This window comes from Scaptodrosophila lebanonensis, unplaced genomic scaffold (genome assembly GCF_003285725.1).
Source record: "Scaptodrosophila lebanonensis strain 11010-0011.00,11010-0021.00 unplaced genomic scaffold, SlebRS2 tig00000001-arrow-pilon, whole genome shotgun sequence".
NCBI lineage: Eukaryota > Metazoa > Arthropoda > Insecta > Diptera > Drosophilidae > Scaptodrosophila > Scaptodrosophila lebanonensis.
In genome coordinates, this window is record NW_022060529.1 from 7,692,306 (window position 1) to 7,715,108 (window position 22,803).

Below are 22,803 nucleotides of genomic sequence, written 5' to 3' on the forward strand. Positions count from 1 at the left end.
TTATTTATGCTGCATAAATGTCAGAAGCACAAAATGCAAAAACAACCGAGCAGAACATTAAAGTAGCGCGAACACGACTGCTGGATACTCTGTGCACGAAACCACGAAATGCACAGCACAAACGGTAAGAGGAAGTTTTCTTTAATATTAAGTTTTCTTTTATGGCATTGGTGAGCACTCAAAAGCGATTTAGGAGAACTCAAACTCTAAAGGTGAGAAAGAGTACTCCAAAGTTTGTTTGAGAAATTGTCATTTTTTAAAAAAAATCGTGGGCTTTATATTTCTATTCACATTTTCTTTAAGTTTTTAATGTAATACTATAATATATAGCTCTGCGTACGTACATATCCCTATTCCAATTCATATAGTACATATGTATATTTTCAGATGCACTTGAATTATACCAACTAAAACAGTTGGCTTGAACATGCCTTACACTATTTTGAAATGGATATTATTATTAACTTAATAAGTCTCAGAAAGTGTAAAGGCTTGGGGAAAACATACAGAACTAGTTTGGTGTTTCAAGATCTTACACTTACCGCGATCTTTGCTTTTATACAAATAGACGGGCAGACAGACCATCAGATCAGTTTTAAAACATGGCATGTAAGTCAAGATAAAGATCTTTGTTGGGTGTGGCGAAACCCCTATTGCTTGTTAAAAATACCCATTCGGGTATAGGGTATAAAAACACGAGATTCAGAAAACACACCCCCCGCCCCTATTGCAAAGACTGAGTGCAGACTGCTGTCGCTCTTCAGCAGCTCAAAGCTTGGCTCAAAATTCAGTCGGTCAGCGAGCGCGCTTCTGAGTTGTTGTGTGTTCTGCGTTTCGTGTGTGCGTGTGTGGGCGATTGGGTGGACGACGAGAGGGTGTGTTCGGTCGGTTGGCTTCGCAGTTTTTGTTGTTGTTGCAGTCGGCACCTTTAAGTATTAAACTAATTATGTGCAAAAGCATAGCCGTTATTGATAACGAAAGCAATGGCACGATGAAGAGATTCGAATTATAAATCGTTTAAGTTTTATTATAATTGATTCTAAACAACGTGTTCCTAAGCAAAACGCAGCACAATTAAATTTTAATAGTGAATAATCATAGAGTTGAAGGAGCCAATCAGAAATGGGTAATTGATTCAACGGTATTAACATTTAAAATAAGTTATTAGCTAATATCCCAGATAGGTCGGCTCGATTCATTTTAGTTGTCGGTGCATGGCAGTCATTAGCTTTTGTTGACATTTCCACTTTCTTTTGCGGCATGCCGTTCCATTGATTCTTTGGCTGTGTTGCCTTGAAAGTGAAAGCGCTTGGTGGAAAACAGCTGGAAAATATGCAAAGAAAAGTTTTGCATGCCAAAAACTGAGGGACTGTCGCGCCCAGTGGGACAGCGGCTGGGGCAGCGACAGCGACAGCCGTTAGCCATGGCTTGTGATTAATGATATTCTGACCTATTCCATCAAGTCGTAATTAAATATACAAATATACATATATATAGACGTGGATATAATGTAATTAATAAACGACATCCGCAAAATAAAACTCGTGAGATTTCTGGAGGCGATTGGTTGACACCAATGCTTAGTAACATACATATATGAAGCACTCTTACATAAGGTTACTTATAACTACGAGATGTCTGCACTGATATATTACACAAACGCACTGGACTTATAAAATAAAATAACTATTTAGGCTACACCAAGTCTCAAGTATTTACTATATAGTAAATAAGCATTTGGAGATATTCTACGTGCTCGTGCATCAAGTAAGCAGCAATCTCTAAGAATTCGAATAGGCACGTCTGAAGAATGTGAAAGGTGAACACGAAGAAGCATGTTTTTCAACATTTTTGGGTGCTATGATGGCCTTGGGATGCCTATTTTTAACTGATTTAGTTTGCTTTTGTTTTTTAAATATTTCCAATTAAAAAAGGTCTACAAAATTCCGAAAATTGCCCCAAATACAGTTCCAAAAAAATTAAACATGGATGGTAGTTACTTACTTTGCACCTAATATACCCTGTCAAGCGTTTTGCGTATGCAATGTGTATTTATAGCAACATTAATGATATACCCATTTTACTCGTAGGTTGTTCGACATAAACAGTTGCTATAGTATTATGGTATTCGGGTTGATTCCGTTTGATTTTCAATGGAAATACACCACTGTTTCATTTTTTAAAGAACAGTTTTCGTTCATGAATTTGTTTTCAATGCTGTCTATCGTATGGCACTGTCTTCAAGTACACAGATAAAAAGCTTTGCTTTTACATACATTTTATTTTATTTTACTTAGCATATCAACAAATAGTGCTGTCAATACATATTCATATTATATTATAATATATATTAAAATAAAGATATTTAATAATACAACACTATAATTTCAACTTAAAAGATCAGAAAGCCTAAGAAAAACTATACAATAACGTCTATTAATGCCTCCGACCTGCTGGGGGTATTTTATTTGCCATTTGGCCAGCTATGCCCCGAATCACAGCCATATGTGGTCAGAGACATTATAGACCTAACAGGTAACAGTAATTCTACTTAACAGCTAATTAAGCATAAAGAGGAAGAGTAAATGGGAAATCTCCAACCCGGTGGGGGAAAATTTGAAAGCCAGTCCGGCAAGCTATGGCTCGACTCACAGCAGTAAGTGGCCAGATATTTCCCCGGAGATACCTATAAATAATAAATTTTATAGAATAGAGAGAGAGAGCGAGTTCTGTCGAAAGCAAATATGAAAGATCATTGTAATTAGAACAAATGACCCGAAAACGATTGAGCACAGCGTAATCAGTTGTGCATCTAGACATGATGAATGGCAAATAATTCCGATTGGTCCAGCAATTGAACATGGCTTAAGAAATATTCATTCTAAAACAAGACCAGTGACTGAACATCCTTGCCAACACCACGAATATCGAAACCTGGCCACCCAGAATGTTAAAAAATGTTTCAAAAGCTTTGTGGTTGGTAATAAAAAACATAAAAATGTCTTTTTAAAACATAATACATAATGCTTTTCAAGGGTCAGCCGACTTAGCAAACTAATGCCCTAGGCCGACCCTTAGGATTAGCACTACTCTTCGTTTCCGAGTGATGGATAGCCTTTTTTAGAATAGTTCTAAATTATTAATTTTAATTTGAAAATAACAAATATTTTTTATCAACGATTTAATTTTATTTTATTTTTTATGTAAGATTCATAAATGACAATAACAATCGTTAATTTTGTGAACTCTGACTGCGTGCAGAGTTCCGCATTGCCGACCTAATCAAACGTAATTAAAGAGTCGGAGACCGAAGAGCTCAATTGCTGTTAACTTTAACTGTGACCAGCGCTCGGCTTCTTGTGGCAGTTGGGACGGCTCTTGTATGGAAGGGGGTCCACCCCTTGGAGCCGACCTGCAGCACAGAGCTTCCACTTTAGAATTTGGAGCAGCTTATCGAGTCGCTCGACAAATATTTAATTAGGAACACACATTCATTGCATTTGAAAGTGTTCGGCAGTGTGTCTTTTTGTACTGCGGGGGTGTGTGTGTGTGTGGGTATGCGATGCGTGCGGGCCTACGATTTTTGTTTTCATGCCGACTTCCGCCCTCGCGTTTAGAACTAGCTAATACTACTAATACTACCCGTAAAGACCCAGGGCGCAGGCGGCTGACCTTTGTGCGCAAAATAAGCGTAGAACAAGCATCGCGCAAGCCCGCAATTACCCGGTAATGACACATCCGTTCTGGTACTATGCTGATTTAGTTTAGTCGGTTGGCGACGTTTATTGAAACCACAAGAAACTGGATCAGCGTCGCAGCTTTGATTTAAATGCTTGTGTTGGTGCTGCTGGTCAAACCCAACGCAACGCATTTTTTGCAATCAGTTGAGTTCTGTGCAGTTTTCGGGAAAGTGCTTATAGGCGCCAAAATGTATTTGAAAATACGGCTGCGGTGTCGCAAAATTGAAATCTGGGGTAAGCTGATAACTCACGCATTGACGCGCATTTTTATGCAAATTGAACGCATTGCTATGCAGTGTAACGGTACTGTGAGAAAAGCGTGGCTAGAATTAAAATTACGGTTTTCCGTGCATCGCAATTCAGCCAGAATTTGAGGGGAAATGGCTTTAAAAGAGCCCCCAAAATGCGCTAGCAACGTCAGTCGCCGTCAATGGGTGCTAAGTGTTTGTGGTCATGTGTAAGTTAAAGTTGCTTAAAATGTATTAAAAATAGTTATAAAAACAACAAAATGAACATAATACATAAGTGGATGAAAAGCAATTGGACCTTTGGAGTCGGGACATAGTCCCACTAGTCCAAATAATCTGATGATTGCTGGTTCTAAGGTGAAAAAGTTTTGTGTAAAATGACCCTGTGAAGTACATTTCTCTATGCAAAATTTTACTTTAAAAAAGGATAGTATCGAATACAACTTTTTTGTAAATAAAAATTATTCCTCTTAAATCATTTCATTTACATACTTTTTTTTTTAACAAAAACCAATAAAGGGCTAGTTGACTGCATTCGAAGAAACACCCTTTTGAATTGTCGTTAAATATTTGAATTTTATTCAACACCTTTATTAAGCAGGTCTCGTAAAGCTTTTCGCTTATTGCAGATAGCAGAATCAAAAATTAGTTGTAAAAGTTCAGAATAGATAAATAAAAGAATCACACACCAAAACTTGTTCGCGTCGTTTTCAACTGGTTTAGTGTGCTTTCCGCTGTAGCGCTAAAAAGTTCAAATAAGAAGAGCTGGCGGTCTATCTGTGAGAGGGCGAGCCAATAACATAATTGGCCGCATTTTCAGATTATGGGACTGAGAAGTTTTGCGCGTTTCTTAAAATGTTGGTGCTTGACACAAACGTGCCCAATTATTTAAACAAAATGTCGAACGTACGCATATGGCGTTTTATAATTAATTAATCAAAATAAAACAAAACATGAAAAATATTTACAAGCAAAGCTGACGCATTCGAACAGCTTTTCCTAATCTATGCGAGCGAGAGTGCGACTATGAGTGTGTGCGGGAGAGCCGACATACATTGTGCATACTATATATGTATGCATGTGATAACTTGCCGGCTAACAGCATGGTACAAATAAGCTAGAAGGTTGCCACTTCGCAGGTCCGTCATTCGATGTTCTCTTCGTGTGACGTCTCATAATGCGCCGTGGTGTAGCCATAATTCACGCAGTATGACTTTTTAGACCTGCCATGTTTAAGTTTAATTCAAAATGATGCTTTGTGCTGCAGGCAGATTGTGTTGCCCCACAGCTCAAAATGGATCAATTTTGAGGTACCTGAATGGCTAGAGTAAAAAAATAGCAGTCTTCAATGCCATACCTTCTCCATTTGACCATAGACCAACAGCTGTTCTTATGGCACCTGTAGTGCCAAAGCAATGTATCGCTCTCCCTCTATTTCTCGCTCTCTTGCTAGAAAGCTTGGCTCAAGCCAAACTTGGAAGTGTTTTGTTTTGTGTTTTGCGCACATTACTATTGTTGGACATTTTGTTTACATTCGTTTTCTTGTCCCAATTGTTGTTGGCTCTTCATACATTGTTGTAATTTAAATAACAAATGTTGTATACCATTTCATTTCCGTTACGTTTCGCGTGCTGATTTCGAACATTACAACTGCAAATGTGAGTATGTTTTATTTTAGCAAAAAATGCATAATTAACGTGAATGGAAGAGCAATGGAACAATGAAATGCGCTTCTACTGTTACCGTTACAAGCCTTCTGACATTGACATAAAAATGACCATAAAGGGCGCGTATATGAAAGTATTCAATGAACACAAAACACTCGTTTGTACATTGTACGTACTACATGTACATATTTATGTAAATGCGTATTGTTGAGAACATTGATTTAATTTGATTATTTTGAGGCCTAAGCATACTCATGTAAATACATACATAATGTATAATATAGGTGCATAGTTGCTATTTAAATAGAATAAATACATATGCACATATATTTAATTTAATACTTAGAAATAGAAAGGCTTGAAAATAAGTGACTCATTCATTTGCACTTTGGTGTAAACACTATATTTTTGCTTGTTTGCAGACATAACATTATAATTTTTTCACAGAAAATGTGTCAACGACTTAGCTTTGTTCACTTTTAGCATTCCATATCATATTTTGTAATTTGTTATCAGGTACTAGTATTACTGATAGTATTTATCTAGCAACTGAAGCAATTTGTTGCTACATTGCTCGGACAGTTACCTCATATCGATTTTATTATAAATGTCTTCATTTTTAGGTTAGGCAATTTTTTGATCGTTTAATTGATAAAATACTATAATTGACATACAAACAAACATGTTTGCTCACTGTTTTCTTCGATTACAATGCATCATGAGTTCAGGCCAACAGGTCGTACGGTTCATAAGGAATACTACTAGGAAGTTATGGAACGTGTATTTATATATATACAAGGTCTGTTCAAAAGAAAAGGTGAATTTTGAACTTCTTTGAAGGAGACCAATGAAAGGAAAGCGATTTGCTACTTGAAATATTTGCTATTTGAAATAAAATCAAAATCGAAAAACGAGCTGATGGACAAGCAAAATGGATATTGATGAATAAATAAATGCTTTTCTAAAAAATGCATTAAAAAATCACATTTTCTTTTGAAACACCACGTATGATGTAATTAAGTTTGACGTGTTATCCCATTTCTCGCATTTACACTTATTTCGAATTTTAAAACAAATTTCAATACGAAGAAAATTCTTTTGATTCGAATTTTTATTTATTGAACAACGCTCTTTAAAAAACTGTACATACATATGTATGTATTTTTCTTCGCGTGTGTAATCATTACAATTAAAATACCAACTTTTGAGAAACAAAAGTTTGGAAAACTTGAACTTATATTTTGGCAATAAAAATATTTAATACATGCATACATTTTCAGCACTATCATTATTTTCTGCGATCCTGGGCCTCTACATTCTGCATGTCTCTTTAGCTCTCATCATACTTAATAAGGACGTTTCAACATCGCGTGGTATGCTGTATCCTCGGGACTCTGAAACGCGTGAGGTCCGCAGCCTTGATGGCATGTGGAACTTCGTTCCCTCCGATGAGACAAACCCAACACAGGGCATTAGGGATCAATGGTATAAGGATGATTTGAACAAGGTGCGTGAGGTTATTGGGATGCCAGTGCCGGCCTCGTATAACGATATCACCACCGAGCAATCGTTGAGGGATCACGTAGGCACCGTCTGGTATGATCGCAAGTTCTTTGTGCCGCGCTCTTGGGCTAAAGATCAACGTGTCTGGTTACGTTTTGGCAGCGTTCACTACGAAGCGTTTGTGGTAGGTATTTAAGGCAATCCACAATCAATTTTCAAATGGGTAATTTTACTCTTTTATTAGTGGGTAAACGGAGAGCTAGCCGTCAAACACGAAATGGGTCATTTACCTTTTGAAGCAGAGGTAACGCACTTGCTGAAGTACGGGTCTGAGAATCGCATAACCGTGATGTGCGACAATGCGCTGATTCAGACCACAGTGCCACAGGGCAAGATCTCGGAAGTGGCCAACGATAATGGAGTAAGCATTGTACAAAGCTATTCCTTCGACTTCTTCAATTACGCGGGCATACATCGGTCGGTGCATTTATATACCACGCCCAAGACCTTCATTGAAGAGGTGGAAATCAACACTGATCTGGCCAATGACAATAGTTGTGAGTATCGTCCATCTTTGGTGGAATTATCAATAGCTACAACTTATATTCCCTTACATGTCCATTCGAAACTCGTCCTTAGTGGGCTATGTCTACTACACGATAAGTGTGAATGGAAGCGCCGCCAATGAGGCAGATAATGCTCTATATGCACGAGTGCAGCTGTATAATCGCGAGGGCGAGCAGGTGGCCAATGCCACCTCGGATGCAAAGCTGTCGGGGATGCTGCAAGTGGAGAAAGTAAAACCTTGGTGGCCGTACCTAATGCATCCAGATCCGGGATATCTCTATGAGCTCGAAATAGAATTGCACGCAGCCAACGAGGAACTGCTTGATGTCTACCGATTGAATGTGGGCATAAGGACGTTGAGTTGGACAAACACAACATTCAATATTAATGGTAAGCCGGTGTACTTTCGCGGCTTCGGACGACACGAAGATGCAGATGTGCGAGGCAAAGGGTTGGACTATGCATTGCTCACCCGCGACTTTAATTTGCTGAGATGGATTGGGGCGAATGCCTATCGCACATCGCACTATCCGTACTCCGAGGAGTCTATGCAGTTTGCCGATCGTCATGGCATAATGATCATCGATGAGTGTCCCAGCGTGGATACAGAGTGAGTCTAAAGTTAATAGACCGGAGTTCTCTATTAAGTTAGTATATTGACATCACAGGAACTATAATCAGGCCTTACTTGGCAAGCACAAGTCGTCACTGGAGCAGCTCATACATCGGGACCGCAACCATCCTAGTGTGGTCATGTGGTCGATCGCCAATGAGCCGCGAACACAACAGATGAATGCGGACACTTACTTTCAGTGAGTTAACTGCAATTTCAAAGAGTTTGGACACTAATATTCTTTATCTTTTACCAACAGGTTTGTGGCTACTTTTACGCGCTCCTTGGACAGCACCAGACCAATAACGGCGGCCATTGCTGTGCCTTCTTCAGAAGATAAGGCAGTAAGTCATATAGTTGCTTGAAATAAGCTGCCTTTTTGGAAAGAAGTTTATTTTTCGATATTATTCTAAATTGTATCTGAATGAGTCATCATTTTAATGAGTGATCTTAATGAGGTTGATAGGTTATTTAATAGGCCTTGAAGATAAAAATTCAGAGCGATTTTGATTTTTGGGTGTATTCGAGCATAAATATAGAGTCTCTTCTAGGCACGTTATCTGGATATTGTGAGCTTTAATCGGTACAATGCTTGGTACAGTAATCCTGGGCGGCTGGATATGATTACGAAGCGCGTAATAGATGAGGCTACAGCCTGGCACAAAAAGTGTAATAAGCCCGTTATTATGTCAGAGTACGGCGCTGATACGCTAGAAGGTCTGCATCTGGTGAGGATTAAAATTAGTAATATGGTGGTTGCTCCCTTCTCATGACTCTGTTTTTTAGCAACCGTCCTATGTGTGGTCGGAAGAGTACCAAACGGATCTGTTTTCGCGCCACTTTAAGGCCTTTGATGCGCTGCGACGCCAAAAGTGGTTTATCGGCGAGTTTGTGTGGAACTTTGCTGACTTCAAGACGGCCCAGAGTGAGTAGTACTTGGCATATTTGAACAGTTAGGGAAGAATTGGCTAATTTGTTGTTCTCTGTTTTTTTTTAAGCTTACACACGTGTCGCCGGAAACAAGAAAGGAGTATTTACGCGTGCGCGGCAGCCCAAAGCCGTAGCGCATCTACTGAGAAAGCGATATTTTGCGTTGGGTCGGGAGATGGATCAATGCAGTTTTCCAGATGATCTGTTCACTTATATTGCCGAGCCAAGTGAAAGCGGCAAACACGATTCCACAGACTTATAGAGACAGTTGATAGCTTCTTTTGCCGACCACTTAAAGTGACAAGAAGAGAGTACAACCGGTTTATACATACTGATACGTCATTTTTGTAAATATGTATTTTTATCTTTTATGTTACGAGCCAAAGCTCAACAGACCGAATGCATTTCGATTTTATCGCATTGTATTATCTAAACTAGTAGTAGTTCGTTGTAATGTTTTTATATCTGGTTAAGTGTAAAATACATATTCACAATATTTTAAGCTGAAAGAGAACCATTTGTTTTTGAATTGAATTGCTTAGAAACTCAAAACGTACCCATTCATACACATACATATGTACAAGCTTAAAATGTAGCCTATTTGCAATTATTTGGATAACTTTCATTCGAATTGCGTTTAATTTTAGTCGAACATTTCTGAACAGACAGTATTTAAATTGAAACAAACAATTGCTTAACATAGTTCATCATATTACCCACGCTTTTGAATTTTAAAAATTAAATTATTGTCGAAGGTTTCGAGATTTTTGTAAAAAAATAAAAAACAAAATTCAAATTTTAGCTTCCTACCTCTAACCGCTCGTAACACGCAGACCCATCGATCCCTACTACCAATCAGTATGTCAGTGCAATATTTAATATAATAATTATAAATATATGTGAAAGTAAAACGAAATGCCCTCGATATTCCGAATAGTTTGGTAACATTTATGTATAAATTAAGTTAGGCACCTGCACTATAATGTGTCTTCAGTGCAGTTTTGAAATTTTAACAATATTAATGTGTAATGCGCTCCTAGGCCTCTACTTGAGCTCCTCTTCAGCTCTCGATCTACAAGATATTACTATAAGCAAATCGCGTGGTATGCTCTATCCTCGGGACTCTGAAACGCGTGAGGTCCGTAGTCTCGATGGCATGTGGAACTTTGTTCCCGCCGATGAGGAATACCCCAGTCAGGGTGTTAACGATCAATGGTACAAAGATAATTTAAACAAGGTTCGTAAGGTTATTGGAATGCCAGTGCCGGCCTCGTATAATGATATTACCACCAAACAATCGCTGAGGGACCACGTAGGAGCCGTTTGGTATGATCGCAACTTCTTTGTGTCGCGCTTGTGGGCCAAAGATCAACGTGTCTGGTTACGTTTTGGCAGCGTTCACTATAAAGCGTTTGTGGTTAGTATTTAGGGCAATAGAACCCCCATTTTCGAAGGTGCAATTTTACTCTTTTATTAGTGGGTAAACGGAGAGCTAGCCGTCAAGCACGAAATGGGTCATTTACCTTTTGAAGCAGAGGTAACGCACTTGCTGAAGTACGGGTCTGAGAATCGCATAACCGTGATTTGCGACAATGCGCTGATTCAGACCACAGTGCCACAGGGCAAGATCTCGGAAGTGGCCAACGATAATGGAGTAAGCATTGTACAAAGCTATTCCTTCGACTTCTTCAATTACGCGGGCATACATCGGTCGGTGCATTTATATACCACGCCCAAGACCTTCATTGAAGAGGTGGAAATCAACACTGATCTGGCCAATGACAATAGTTGTGGGTATCATCCATCTTTGGTGGAATTATCAATAGCTACAACTTATATTCCCTTACATGTCCATTCGAAACTCGTCCTTAGTGGGCTATGTCTACTACACGATAAGTGTGAATGGAAGTGCCGCCAATCAGGCAGATAATGCTCTATATGCACGAGTGCAGCTGTATAATCGCGAGGGCGAGCAGGTGGCCAATGCCACCTCGGATGCAAAGCTGTCGGGGATGCTGCAAGTGGAGAAAGTAAAACCTTGGTGGCCGTACCTAATGCATCCAGATCCGGGATATCTCTATGAGCTCAAAATAGAATTGCACGGAGCCAACGAGGAACTGCTTGATATCTACCGATTGAATGTGGGCATAAGGACGTTGAGTTGGACAAGCACAACATTCAATATTAATGGAAAGCCGGTGTACTTTCGCGGCTTCGGACGACACGAAGATGCAGATGTGCGAGGCAAAGGGTTGGACTATGCATTGCTCACCCGCGACTTTAATTTGCTGAGATGGATTGGGGCGAATGCCTATCGCACATCGCACTATCCGTACTCCGAGGAGTCTATGCAGTTTGCCGATCGTCATGGCATCATGATCATCGATGAGTGTCCCAGCGTGGATACAGAGTGAGTCTAAAGTTAATAGACCGGAGTTCTCTATTAAGTTAGTATATTGACATCACAGGAACTATAATCAGGCCTTACTTGGCAAGCACAAGTCGTCACTGGAGCAGCTCATACATCGGGACCGCAACCATCCTAGTGTGGTCATGTGGTCGATCGCCAATGAGCCTAGCACCCGGGAGAAGAACGCTGACATTTACTTTGAGTGAGTGACATGAAATTTATTTTGGACTGTTATATTGCATTAACTAAGTATTATTAAAAGATATGTGGCCACCTTTACCCGCTCCTTGGATAGCAGTAGACCAATAACGGCGGCCATCAGTGGGTCTGCTATTGAAGATAAGGCAGTAAGTTGTTTACTTGTTTGGTAGCAGGGTAAAAAAATCGAAGTTTTTTTTAACAACTTCCTTAATTCTAACATAAATAAAACAAAGTGAACAAGAAAATAGATAGGCTCAGAAATTTAAACATTTTAAAAACCAAAACGGAACCAGATGAAATATTTTCGCAATCTACAACGTATTCCCTTTGAAAATAAATTATATACTTGTATATTTTTTTTACCAATTTCTCAAGAACGGACGTACCGACCATTGTTTGACTGTATTTCAAATTCAGTTGGTGTAAATGACTTTCATACACACCGAATTGAATGTGCTGGATACTATATTACTAATATATTCCTAACTATGTACATAGATAACTTTGTAAATTTTAGAGTAATGCGTTTTTAGCGTTAATTTCAGGGTGTTTTGCAAAGGCACTTGCCAGTAGGTTTAGTTTTAATATAAATTTTCTTAAAGGCTTGTTATCTGGATATTGTGAGCTTTAATCGTTACAATGGTTGGTATAGTAATCCGGGGCGTCTGGATATGATCACAAAGCGAGTAATAGACGAGGCTACCGCCTGGTATTATAAGTGTTATAAGCCCGTTATTATGTCGGAATACGGCGCCGATACGTTGGAAGGTCTGCATCTGGTGAGGATAAAAACTAGTAATATTGTTGTTTCTCCCTTCTCATGACTCTGTTTTTAGCAACCGTCCTTCTTGTGGTCGGAAGAGTACCAAACGGAACTCTTTTCGCGCCACTTTAAGGCCTTTGATGCGCTGCGACGCCAAAAGTGGTTTATCGGCGAGTTTGTGTGGAACTTTGCTGACTTCAAGACGGCCCAGTGTGAGTACAACTCTTGGCATATTTGAATACATAGTTAAGAATAAATTAATTTTGTTACTTACTGTATTATTTAAGCTTACACACGTGTCGCCGGAAACAAGAAAGGAGTATTTACGCGTGCGCGGCAGCCCAAAGCCGTAGCGCATCTACTGAGAAAGCGATATTTTGCGTTGGGTCACGATATGGATCAGTGCAGTTTTCCAGATGATCTGTATCCTTATATTGCAGCGTCAAGGTGGCACATACGATAGTAATTTCCAAATTAATAGGAGGTGATTGTAACTTTCGCATATGGTATTTCTTAATTGAAATTATATAAGTTGTAAACAAATTGCTTAATAATGCGTAATACCTTAAGGATTTCAAATGTGTATTCGAATCATAATAAAATATTCTACTATATTGCATAAATTTTAAAGGAAAATATTTTCTACAAAAAGACATCCATTAAGAGATCCCATTAAAGAAAAAGTGGAACGCTAAAGTCTGTACCTACGCATAGGATATTTAAAAAACTTTATTTTTAATTGAACATAAGCAATAAGCAAATTGTAGTAGGAAAACCATTTTTTCGGTTGATTATTCCTTCTTCGGTATTCTAACTCACGTAAAGGGTGTATGAATGCACATTTGCATCTAATTTATGTCTGTGTGCTCCCATGCAGAGTCACTAGCCATACAACATACTTACATATGTATGTAAGCAGTGTCTCAAGTTCTTACAGTGCACTATGGTTTTTTTGCCCGATATCTAGGTGTTTATTATAAAGGAATTAGGGGAAATCCCTTATAAATTTGCGGGTTATTTCTTCATCGGATATTCATGTGTAATATATTTGTCAGAGATGCATGTGTACATACCTTGGTTGTTGAATGGTGACGAAATTATTTTCTGCAGCGAGAATATTCAATTAACAAGAGAAAACGCTACAGTCGAGCAAGCCCGCTGTGTAATACCCTGTACCCAGGTAAACTTCCGTCACTGAGTTATATGCGCCCAAAACAGCAGCAAAAAGAGGAAGAAGAAGAGCGAACTTGTTGCTGCAGTTTGTGGGGGTTGTACTGGCGAGAATTTGTTTCGCTAATAACTTTTCTTAGAATTGACCGAATTGAATAAAATTTTATTTTTAAACAACAGTAGATATACAACAGTATATATACATGATGTGTGCAAAGTTTGGTTTAGGTAGCATTTGAAATGTGGACGCTATTGGCGAAATTCTGCAGCGGGGTAAGGGGGGAAAATTCCAAAAAATACCCTACGGGTACAGGGTATAAAAATACTTCAACAAGGCTTTAAGTTGGGTGCATTTTCAACAATAACAATGAAAGCATATTTTGCAAAGTTTTATGGTCACACTGCGGAATTATTGTTCGAATTAGCAAACAGCTGTTTGCAAATAAGAACAATTGCCGAAATACTACAACTGAATTCTTTGAGCCCGTTCAAATTAATATTTCATAGTTCTCCCGCATACATTTCATTTGTAATCAATCGCTTTTCTCAGTGTAGAACATGTTTTGATTTTAATATAGTACACCTAATTCTGTTTTTACATGGTGATTGGTTCCAGAAAAAATCGTGTAAAAAACCATGTAAAAAAGACATTGATCTTGTTATTTTGAATCGTGCTAAATGGAAAAAGTCGCGCAACCATATCTAACAACTTTTAATTTTCAAATCGTGTTGAAATAAAAAATTAAATATACATACATACATAGAATTTAAAAGTCTGTAGGTAGCAGCTCTTTGGCTTATCAGTTGAAATTACCAGGTGGTGGAGAGTGTCCCTACTGTCTTTTTTTTAATTAATCTTCGTACACTCAAAAAAGAAATAACATGATTCAAATGAATATTTCCATATTCAGTCCAATGTTTTAATATTTCGTCGTTAATTCGTACACTTAACTAAAATCATATTCAAATGCTGTTTTATTAATGAGTAACAAAACAAGGTGTAAGTCTTTGTTATTAAAGTGCGTCATACTCAGTAAATTGTAATGTTTTTTTTTGTAGTGAATTTAAATTTAATGGAGAAAGTCAATATTTATAATAATAGCCGGAAAGTTTGATTAAACATCTTCACACTTTAAATTCAATTTTAAAGCTTTATAGTATATTTATGTATTTACTGAAATCGATAGAAAAAATATTTTAATCTACGTGTAAATATTTAATTTTATGTGTGTGTGTGTTTTTTGTTAGATATTTAAATATTGATAAATGCTTCACAAATTACGGTGCAGTATGAATTTAAAGACGTTGCTTGTGTGCTGGATCATCGCCTTTAATGCCAGTTTGGTATTTGCGGTTATATCTGCCAATTTGGAGGATTCTTGTTCCGAATGTTCATTATGTTTTGAGGAACCTGTTCCCAGAGAGGACGATATAAACTTTAGCTATGAGGCTTTGAAGCTGCCCAGACCTACAACTGGTCTGCTTTATCCCCGGGAATCTGAGACCCGCGAGGTGCGCAGTCTGGACGGGCTGTGGCGCTTTATCAAGTCCAACTCCAGCGATTCGCAGCAGGGATTGCTTGAGAAATGGTACGAACTAGGATTAGAGCAGACAGGAATACCCACCATGGCCATGCCAGTGCCTGCCTCCTACAACGATATTACCGTACACGCTGCTCTGAGGGATCATGTGGGCATAGTTTGGTACGAACGTAGTTTCTTTCCGCCCAACAGCTGGGAGAGAGAACAGCGGGTGTGGCTGCGTTTTGGCAGTGTGCATTACAAGACTGAGGTCTGGATCAATGGTCACTCGGCGCTGAGGCATAGCATTGGCCATTTGCCTTTTGAGGCGGAAATAAGCAAATTTTTGAAGTTTGGAGCCGAGAATCGACTGACACTGATGTGCGACAATCGACTCAACGACACCACTGTGCCACAGGGCACGGTGGTATATAACTCAAGCGAATCTAACAACGAGCCCCTGCAAACGTACACTTTTGATTTCTTCAACTATGCAGGCATACATCGATCCGTCCACTTATACACCACGCCGCTGGTTTATATCAGCGACATAGCACTACATACTGACGTACAAAACAAGAGGGGCCGTATTGACTATAAATTAATGGTTAATCACGTTGATCAGACGCCCTGCTTATTGCGGGTGAGATTGCTTGACAAGTCTGGCCAATTGGTGAGAGAACAAGAGAATACAAATCTGTTAGACGGCACGCTCGTGGTGCCTGATGTAAACCCTTGGTGGCCGTATCTGATGCATGAACAGCCTGGCTATTTATATAATTTGGAGTTTGCCATACATGCCAAGGACACGATGCGGCTATTGGATGTTTATCGGATGCCCGTGGGAATACGCAGTGTAGAGTGGAATACAAAGAGTCTGTTTATAAATGGAGTCCCAGTCTATTTGAGGGGCTTCGGCAAGCATGAGGACTCGGATGTACATGAGTAGAATACACCAACTTTTATTGAACAATGTATTTCTAAAATGTATTCCCCATTTTTTAGATACGCGGCAAGGGCCTGGACTATGCTCTGCTCGCCCGCGACTTTAGTTTGCTAAAGTGGGTGGGTGCCAATGTCTATCGCACCTCGCACTATCCCTACTCCGAGGAGTCCATGCATTTCGCCGATGAACAGGGTATTATGATCGTCGATGAGTGTTCCAGCGTCAACGCGGATATTTTTGGGCTTGAACTGCTGCAGAATCATATGTCCGCATTGGAACAACTTGTACATAGGGATCGGAACCATGCCAGTGTTATTGCCTGGTCTATAGCAAACGAGCCGCGAACAGCCAAAAACGCTTCGAAGCCCTATTTTGAGTAGGGAAATTGTGAGAGCCCATATTTGTTGAAAGTCATTCCAGGTTTGTCCGTTTTCATTTGCAGTAAGTTAACAGCCTATGTGCGCACCATCGCGACAGATCGACCACTGACGGCAGCCACTAATGTGGAATGGGACAAGGATCACATGGTACAGTTTCTGGACATCATTGGCTTTAATCGTTACAATGCTTGGTATCATAATGAAGGCCAAGTTGACATTATAGCAAAAAACGTTTACAACGAGGCTAATGATTGGTATAATCGTTTCCAACGACCCATCATAATGTTTGAGTACGGCGCTGATACAATGGAGGGTTTTCACATGGTAAGTAACTTTGTGTCGAATTTAGCATATTGTGACCAATGACTCTCCTATCCGCAGTTACCGGCTTTCATATGGTCCGAAGATTATCAGGTAGCTCTCTTTACGCAGCATTTCCAAGCCTTTGATAAGCTGAGGAATCAGGAATGGTTTATCGGCGAATTTGTTTGGAACTTTGCTGACTTCAAAACGGCACAAAGTTAGTGATGCATAGATATTTGATGGATCTCATTGTCTATTTTAATTGGGTCTTGCAGAATATCATCGTGTTGGCGGCAACAAGAAAGGAGTCTTTACGCGCAATCGTCAGCCCAAGGAAGCTGCAATTTTGCTTCGTCGACGCTATCATGCACTTGCGTTCAAGTTGAGCAATGTAAGCTTGCCGTCCGATTTGTTTGACTATATTATAGACTGGTCCTAGATTACGTGTATATAAATATATCTAAGTATGTCATCATTGGGAATATATTCCGGATCTCAACTGCACCGTTCTAGCTCAGCAAGTTCCGCCTCGCTCATGGGCTCGACCACTTGCAAGCAAGCATTGGCGAATTCGACAAATAACGGCTCCTGCATGGCGGCCGCCATGGCATTTTGTGCGTTGAGGGCCACATCGATTTGTTGCAGCAAATTGCGTAGATGGGGATTGTACAGAAGCTGGCGAAGTGGCTCTGATGAGGCTGCAAAAAGAATTTGTGCCTTAGTATCTTCCATTAACCCATATGTGATTATCGTACCTAGCTGCTGTAGCATCGCAGGCGAAACGGTGTCCTCTGTAGGGAATGGAGCATGTAGCGTGGGTTCTTCCTCATCAACTGATGTTTTTGTTAGTTTTTGGAATTTTGTTGCATCGTCATGAGCGGCCAGGAGCTGAGCACATTCCTCTGTGCCCTTGTGGCTTTTGTAGCAAGCTAGTGAGCAGCTAAGAATATTGATGAAGGAATAATTGATTTTAGTTGGAACAATGTTGTTACTTACTAGGGCGCCTCACATTTGCTGCATTTATATTTCCTCGTTATTTGCTCGCAAGTTATGCACGTTGCCGCCATATTAACAGCTGATTAAATTTCTAGGCCGTCGTTTTTTTTGACGGCGGCGTCGCTGACAATTTTGCGACGATACAATACGATAAAATTCAATGCGAAATGTATAAGAAATATTACTAGAAAACGCAAAAAATCGCCTGGACCCATATTAACTATGAACAAGAAAAATAATTTAAATAAAAAAATTAACAATTTAACTTCAGTGTCAATATTGAAATAAAGTGTTGAGCAACCTACGTGTAAAAGCCGGAATTATTTTTTTGAATATCAAAGCTGCCAACTTGTTAACTAAATTATTAGAAATCGGCCCAATGTGTCTTTTGTATGGGACTATGCAACACAGCTGACACCGCCCCAGTGGCCTAATGGATAAGGCATCGGCCTCCTAAGCCGGGGATTGTGGGTTCGAGTCCCATCTGGGGTAAATCATATCTAACTATTTTGCAAAAGTTTTTTTTTTAATTACATATCGAGGCAAACATTTGACTTAGGCATTTCGGTTGCTTAAATTCTTCGCATATACAATTTTAATCAATGATTTACGTGTGTTTCCATAAGCCAAGCTGGCATATCGCATTTGGTGATTAAAAACGACAGTAACATAATTTTTTGTAAAAAGACAACTATCTTTTGTATTGTTGTTCTACATACATACATATGTATGTATGTAAGTATGTATATCTTGTCAATGAAGAGACATTGCAGCTGCCCGTATCTTCTGCTGCAGCATAAATTTTTTTTGGATGCGAAGAACTATAAGAAAATACAAGTGTTGGTTTTTACTGAAGAATGTCACATTATCTTGACAGCTAGTTGGCAGGGCAACCCATTCAGCTAGAACTCTTTATCGATGGATGGATATTTGGGTTTGGGATGCAGACAGTGCTGCAAAATGCGGCATGAATTAGATGTGCAAGATTGCAGGTTTGCGAAGTTCAGGGCCACCAATGAGGCGAGGCCAAAACAACCATCCAAGGCCCGTAAGCAAATCTGAGAGCTTTTTATACTCTCGCGCGCGAGGTGAAAAATGTGACAGACAGAAGGAGGCGTGGATGACCCCACAAAGTATATTTATTTTTGATCAGCATGACGAGACGAGTCGATCTGGCCCTGTCTGTTTGTTTTAGTCCCAGATGCCTTATGTGAATAGGCAGAAAATGTGTATTTTGGAATTTCCCTCCCTTCCCCCTCTACAACGCAATTAGTGATTTTCCATAATTCCCGTGTTTCTTGGAATTTTTTATTGAAATTCTGAAAATACACCCCAGTTAGTGATTATGAGTCTGTATGCTAAGTTTCATCATGATAGGCCGATTTAACAGGAAGTTAAGCAGCTGTTGTTGTTGTTACTGCTTTGAACAGGGACACGAGGCATACACAGACACACACATACACGCATAATTATTCTACACATATGTACAGAGTATTTCAGCAGCTGTTGTTGTTGTTACTGCCTTGCACAGGCACACGAGGCATACACAGACACACACATACACGCATAATTATTCTACACATATGTACATATGTGCAGAGTATTTCCCCTTTTTACTTGTTTAATGAAACTTAGTATTAGTTATTATTTAATTTAAATCGATTTTATTCGATTAACTTCGAAGGAAAAAGCGATTTTTTTGTTGGTTTTATTGAGTTAGTCTTTATGTTTTGGATTAACATTTTTGCAATATTTCTTTTGATAAAGGAGCAAATGAAACTAAGGAGGGTGAAATGCGTTCCATAAATTATAACTTGAAAAATGCACTTCACACATTCCGGCCCGAGGCAGAATAATTTTTAAAATTAGCAAAAACTAACAAGTTAGTCTAAAAACCCAACCAAACAAAATTGTCGACATGAAGGAAGTTCCTGAAGTTACGCCAGAAAGGTTGATTTTTGTTTGTCAACAACATCATAATTGAATCTAAATGTATGTTTATGAAGGAAATCAGTCTAAAGTTTCCATTGCATGAAATGGCTAATAATTAACTGACCCTCAAATCTGTTCACCATTTGAAACTTGTGCCAGTGAAAAAGAAAAAAAAGAAAAACAATTTGAAATATAGTATAGGCAGCTCTATTAACTTAATTGCTTCGCCCACTAGTTGGTCAAAGTAAAGGGCAGCTTTGAAGCCACACTAAATGAACAGTTACAAACACTTCATTTAGCACTAAAATACGACAACAACACGAAGGGAAAATGTTTTTCATTCAACGCTTTTTTCTCTCCATACAAGTACATCTGTGTAAGTTATTTAAAAAGTGGCTCCAATGCAATGAAATAAAGTCAAGAAAAGAAAAACAACTGCAATCAAATGACGGGCGGCATGTCCACAAATTGCAAACACATCCTGCACGGAACGTAGCTGGAGGTGGTTGAAGTTGAAGTCGGAGTTGGAGTTGGAGTCGGAGCGTCCACTATCATATAGTCAATGTGAAAAAGAACAACAATAATAACGGCAACAAGCAGGACAGCAATGGCCAAACGAACTAAGTACAGTTGTCAAAAAAAGGAGGAACAAGTAAAAAAATAATACCAACTACAACAGCAGCAACAACAACTGAAGCAGCACCAGCAACGGCAATAAATGACTTCAATGACTGACTGACTGGCCGACTGGGTTCGCTGCATGCACATGCAGGGCCATATTTTGGGAACTCGCTTAACAGAAGAGGTCCACCACACCAAGCACAAGTGACTTTTTACCAATTGGCTTTTCACACAGCGCGCGAAAAAAGATACAATGGCCGGGGCACGAAAAAAGGTCCAAAAACGACTACTGCAAACATGGATCGAGGTAATGGCGGCGGTGACGGCCCCACCCCCCCGGTCTAGGCTCGGCGAAAGGTAACATGGCGCCTCTGCCGCTTCCGCCGTTCGTGCCACACAAGCGCGATAATTGCCAGCGTTATCCGCTCGGCCTGCCAGTCAAATGGGCGAAGCCGGCAATCGTGGACACGGCGGCAAAGGAAAAGCCTTCGTGTGACTCGCCTACTTTTGATTTACAACATTCGTGCATCAGCAACAACAGCAGCTACAATTTCGCAGTATCACAAAGTACAAAAAAAAAAAAACAACAAATATATACCAAAGAAATGGCAAACAAATGCAAGCAACAAGAAAAACAAGGCTACCAAAAACAGAAAAAAGAAAAGCGGCACACGCTAGCGCCTGTTTTTCTCGATTTGGTCGTGTGAAGCGGTCCCATATACTACGTGTGCATATGAAAAAGAACGAAAATGAAGAGCAGAACCTGCACGAAAAGTGCCTACAAGGTGTCGTTCGTTAGTAGTTTTCAGCGTTTTCCTCCCCACTTGTTTTTCTTTGCGCGCCAGCGAAGCAAACGATATAAATAGATAGCACCACTTTGGGCCGCTGGCGCAAGAAAAAATAAAATAAAACGAAAAAAACGGCATTTGGGGAAAAACAAACTTGCTGTGATTGTGTGTGGCACGGCAGCGCCCCCTGCCGGTGGCTCCTGCCAGATTGACAGATCATGCAAATATCCGTATAATAGAACGGAATGTGCATAATAAGTATTAAATTACATAGAACTTTTAATTTATTGCTGAGCCGAACCCAAAAAACTTTGCCAATATCAATTGATGCAATTTATGCCAACTGAGATTTCGATGGTCGGGGAAACGAAGCAGAAATATTTTGATATACTTGTACACCGCCTGAGAACCGATTAGATTTTAGGTTATATAATGAAATTATAGTTATGGTTGCAACTAAGCTTAATTAAGAATTTAATAGAAGTTTAAATAATTACAAATTTTATTCGCACATTTCACCGCAACTGTAAAATGTCGAACGATTCCCAGCTCTGTAACCACACTATTTCACACTACAAAAAACATTTTAATGAGCCATTATACACAGCATACAAAATACATGATTTGTTCGCCAACTGGTCCTACGGGAGTTATACGAAATAAAGAGACTGTACGTGGTTTATAATAGACAAGTCTACATGTCATGTTTGGTGCCTCCAACTGTTCAAAAGTTCTCTGTGTTCATACGGAGAGGCCTTCTTCTTATTACATACACTTTCATAGTATACCCTTTCGATCTTTGTTATTGCGCCAACAGGAAATGAACTGGATATTTTACACAAATAAATACCTAATAAGACCATTTCAATCAATCAGAAATACCAGGGTTGTACACTCTTAACACTTACTTATTTTTATTGTCTAATAAGAGATTTTAAAAAGGAAATCAATTTTCAATTGAACATAATTCCCAAGTCCTTATCAGTGTTGTACATAAAACAAATACAAGTATATCCCAATTGACAACTTAATAAGTTACATTCGTAATAGAAAAAACTATGATTATTAATAATCTCGATATTTAAAAATGGACCATAATTGTCGTTATATATTTTCAAAGTAACCCAATTATTAACGTTAGTCGTACTTGATCTTGGAACAAAATAAATACTTTATTTGTGTTTTTGGTAAGGTACTATCCTTGAAGTTTTGTAAAGCAAAATAGTGTCTAGTATCAATCATTCCAGCGACCTTTTCATGCTAATAAATAATAAATCGCATCAAATCGGCAAACAATGGGCACACTTTAAGGAAAGCACTTTTTTCAAAAGGAAACAAAAAGGGGGAAAAGTATGAAAATCAAGTCCATGATGCATAATTTATAATAAAATCACGTGCCACATTCTCTCCACATGCTGGCCACAAAAAGAGGCAGTCATAATATTCATAAGTACACATATACATACATACATACATACATACATATGTACGTATGTATGAACAAC

General features: G+C 39.1%; 4 protein-coding genes, 1 long non-coding RNA gene and 1 other non-coding gene across 9 annotated transcripts; 4 read left to right on the plus strand and 2 right to left on the minus strand.

The window, feature by feature from the left end:
• The first annotated feature begins 830 nt into the window (after positions 1-830).
• Positions 831-9,777, plus strand: LOC115633676 (beta-glucuronidase-like). Of its 2 annotated transcripts, none has more exons than XM_030531129.1 (9): positions 831-1,126; positions 6,936-7,342; positions 7,403-7,715; positions 7,798-8,335; positions 8,394-8,537; positions 8,598-8,682; positions 8,890-9,066; positions 9,125-9,263; positions 9,337-9,777. In XM_030531129.1, exons 1-9 carry the CDS (start codon positions 1,123-1,125, stop codon positions 9,528-9,530), a joined length of 2,001 nt encoding a protein of 666 aa, XP_030386989.1. In that variant the 5' UTR covers positions 831-1,122; the 3' UTR covers positions 9,531-9,777. The 2 variants fall into 2 exon arrangements, with proteins under 2 accessions (XP_030386989.1, XP_030386990.1); XM_030531130.1 differs by lacking the exon at positions 831-1,126 and adding an exon at positions 4,719-4,845 and having other exon boundaries at positions 6,990-7,342.
• A 258-nt stretch (positions 9,778-10,035) lies between these two features.
• Positions 10,036-13,265, plus strand: LOC115628066 (beta-glucuronidase-like). The gene is made up of 8 exons (XM_030524037.1): positions 10,036-10,685; positions 10,746-11,058; positions 11,141-11,678; positions 11,737-11,880; positions 11,941-12,025; positions 12,482-12,658; positions 12,716-12,854; positions 12,930-13,265. Exons 1-8 carry the CDS (start codon positions 10,251-10,253, stop codon positions 13,103-13,105), a joined length of 2,007 nt encoding a protein of 668 aa, XP_030379897.1. The 5' UTR covers positions 10,036-10,250; the 3' UTR covers positions 13,106-13,265.
• Positions 12,825-13,823, minus strand: LOC115628072. Its single transcript, XR_003995739.1, has 3 exons — positions 13,716-13,823; positions 12,935-13,070; positions 12,825-12,866 (listed from the first exon to the last, which is right to left on the minus strand). It is a non-coding gene; the product is annotated as an uncharacterized LOC115628072 (long non-coding RNA).
• Positions 13,824-14,471: 648 nt separating this feature from the next.
• Positions 14,472-17,447, plus strand: LOC115631983 (beta-glucuronidase-like). Of its 3 annotated transcripts, none has more exons than XM_030528893.1 (6): positions 14,482-14,812; positions 15,061-16,269; positions 16,338-16,654; positions 16,721-16,982; positions 17,040-17,178; positions 17,237-17,447. In XM_030528893.1, exons 2-6 carry the CDS (start codon positions 15,079-15,081, stop codon positions 17,398-17,400), a joined length of 2,073 nt encoding a protein of 690 aa, XP_030384753.1. In that variant the 5' UTR covers positions 14,482-14,812; positions 15,061-15,078; the 3' UTR covers positions 17,401-17,447. The 3 variants fall into 3 exon arrangements, with proteins under 3 accessions (XP_030384773.1, XP_030384753.1, XP_030384762.1); XM_030528902.1 differs by having other exon boundaries at positions 14,483-14,812; positions 15,102-16,269; XM_030528913.1 differs by lacking the exons at positions 17,040-17,178; positions 17,237-17,447 and having other exon boundaries at positions 14,472-14,812; positions 16,338-16,796.
• On the minus strand, positions 17,195-18,099 carry LOC115631992 (zinc finger HIT domain-containing protein 3). Its single transcript, XM_030528924.1, has 3 exons — positions 17,958-18,099; positions 17,717-17,901; positions 17,195-17,659 (listed from the first exon to the last, which is right to left on the minus strand). The coding sequence occupies exons 1-3, from the start codon at positions 18,026-18,028 to the stop codon at positions 17,457-17,459; spliced, it is 459 nt and encodes a 152-aa protein (XP_030384784.1). The 5' UTR covers positions 18,029-18,099; the 3' UTR covers positions 17,195-17,456.
• A 277-nt stretch (positions 18,100-18,376) lies between these two features.
• Trnar-ccu lies at positions 18,377-18,449 on the plus strand. The gene has a single exon. It is a non-coding gene; the product is annotated as a tRNA-Arg (tRNA).
• Positions 18,450-22,803: the final 4,354 nt, after the last annotated feature.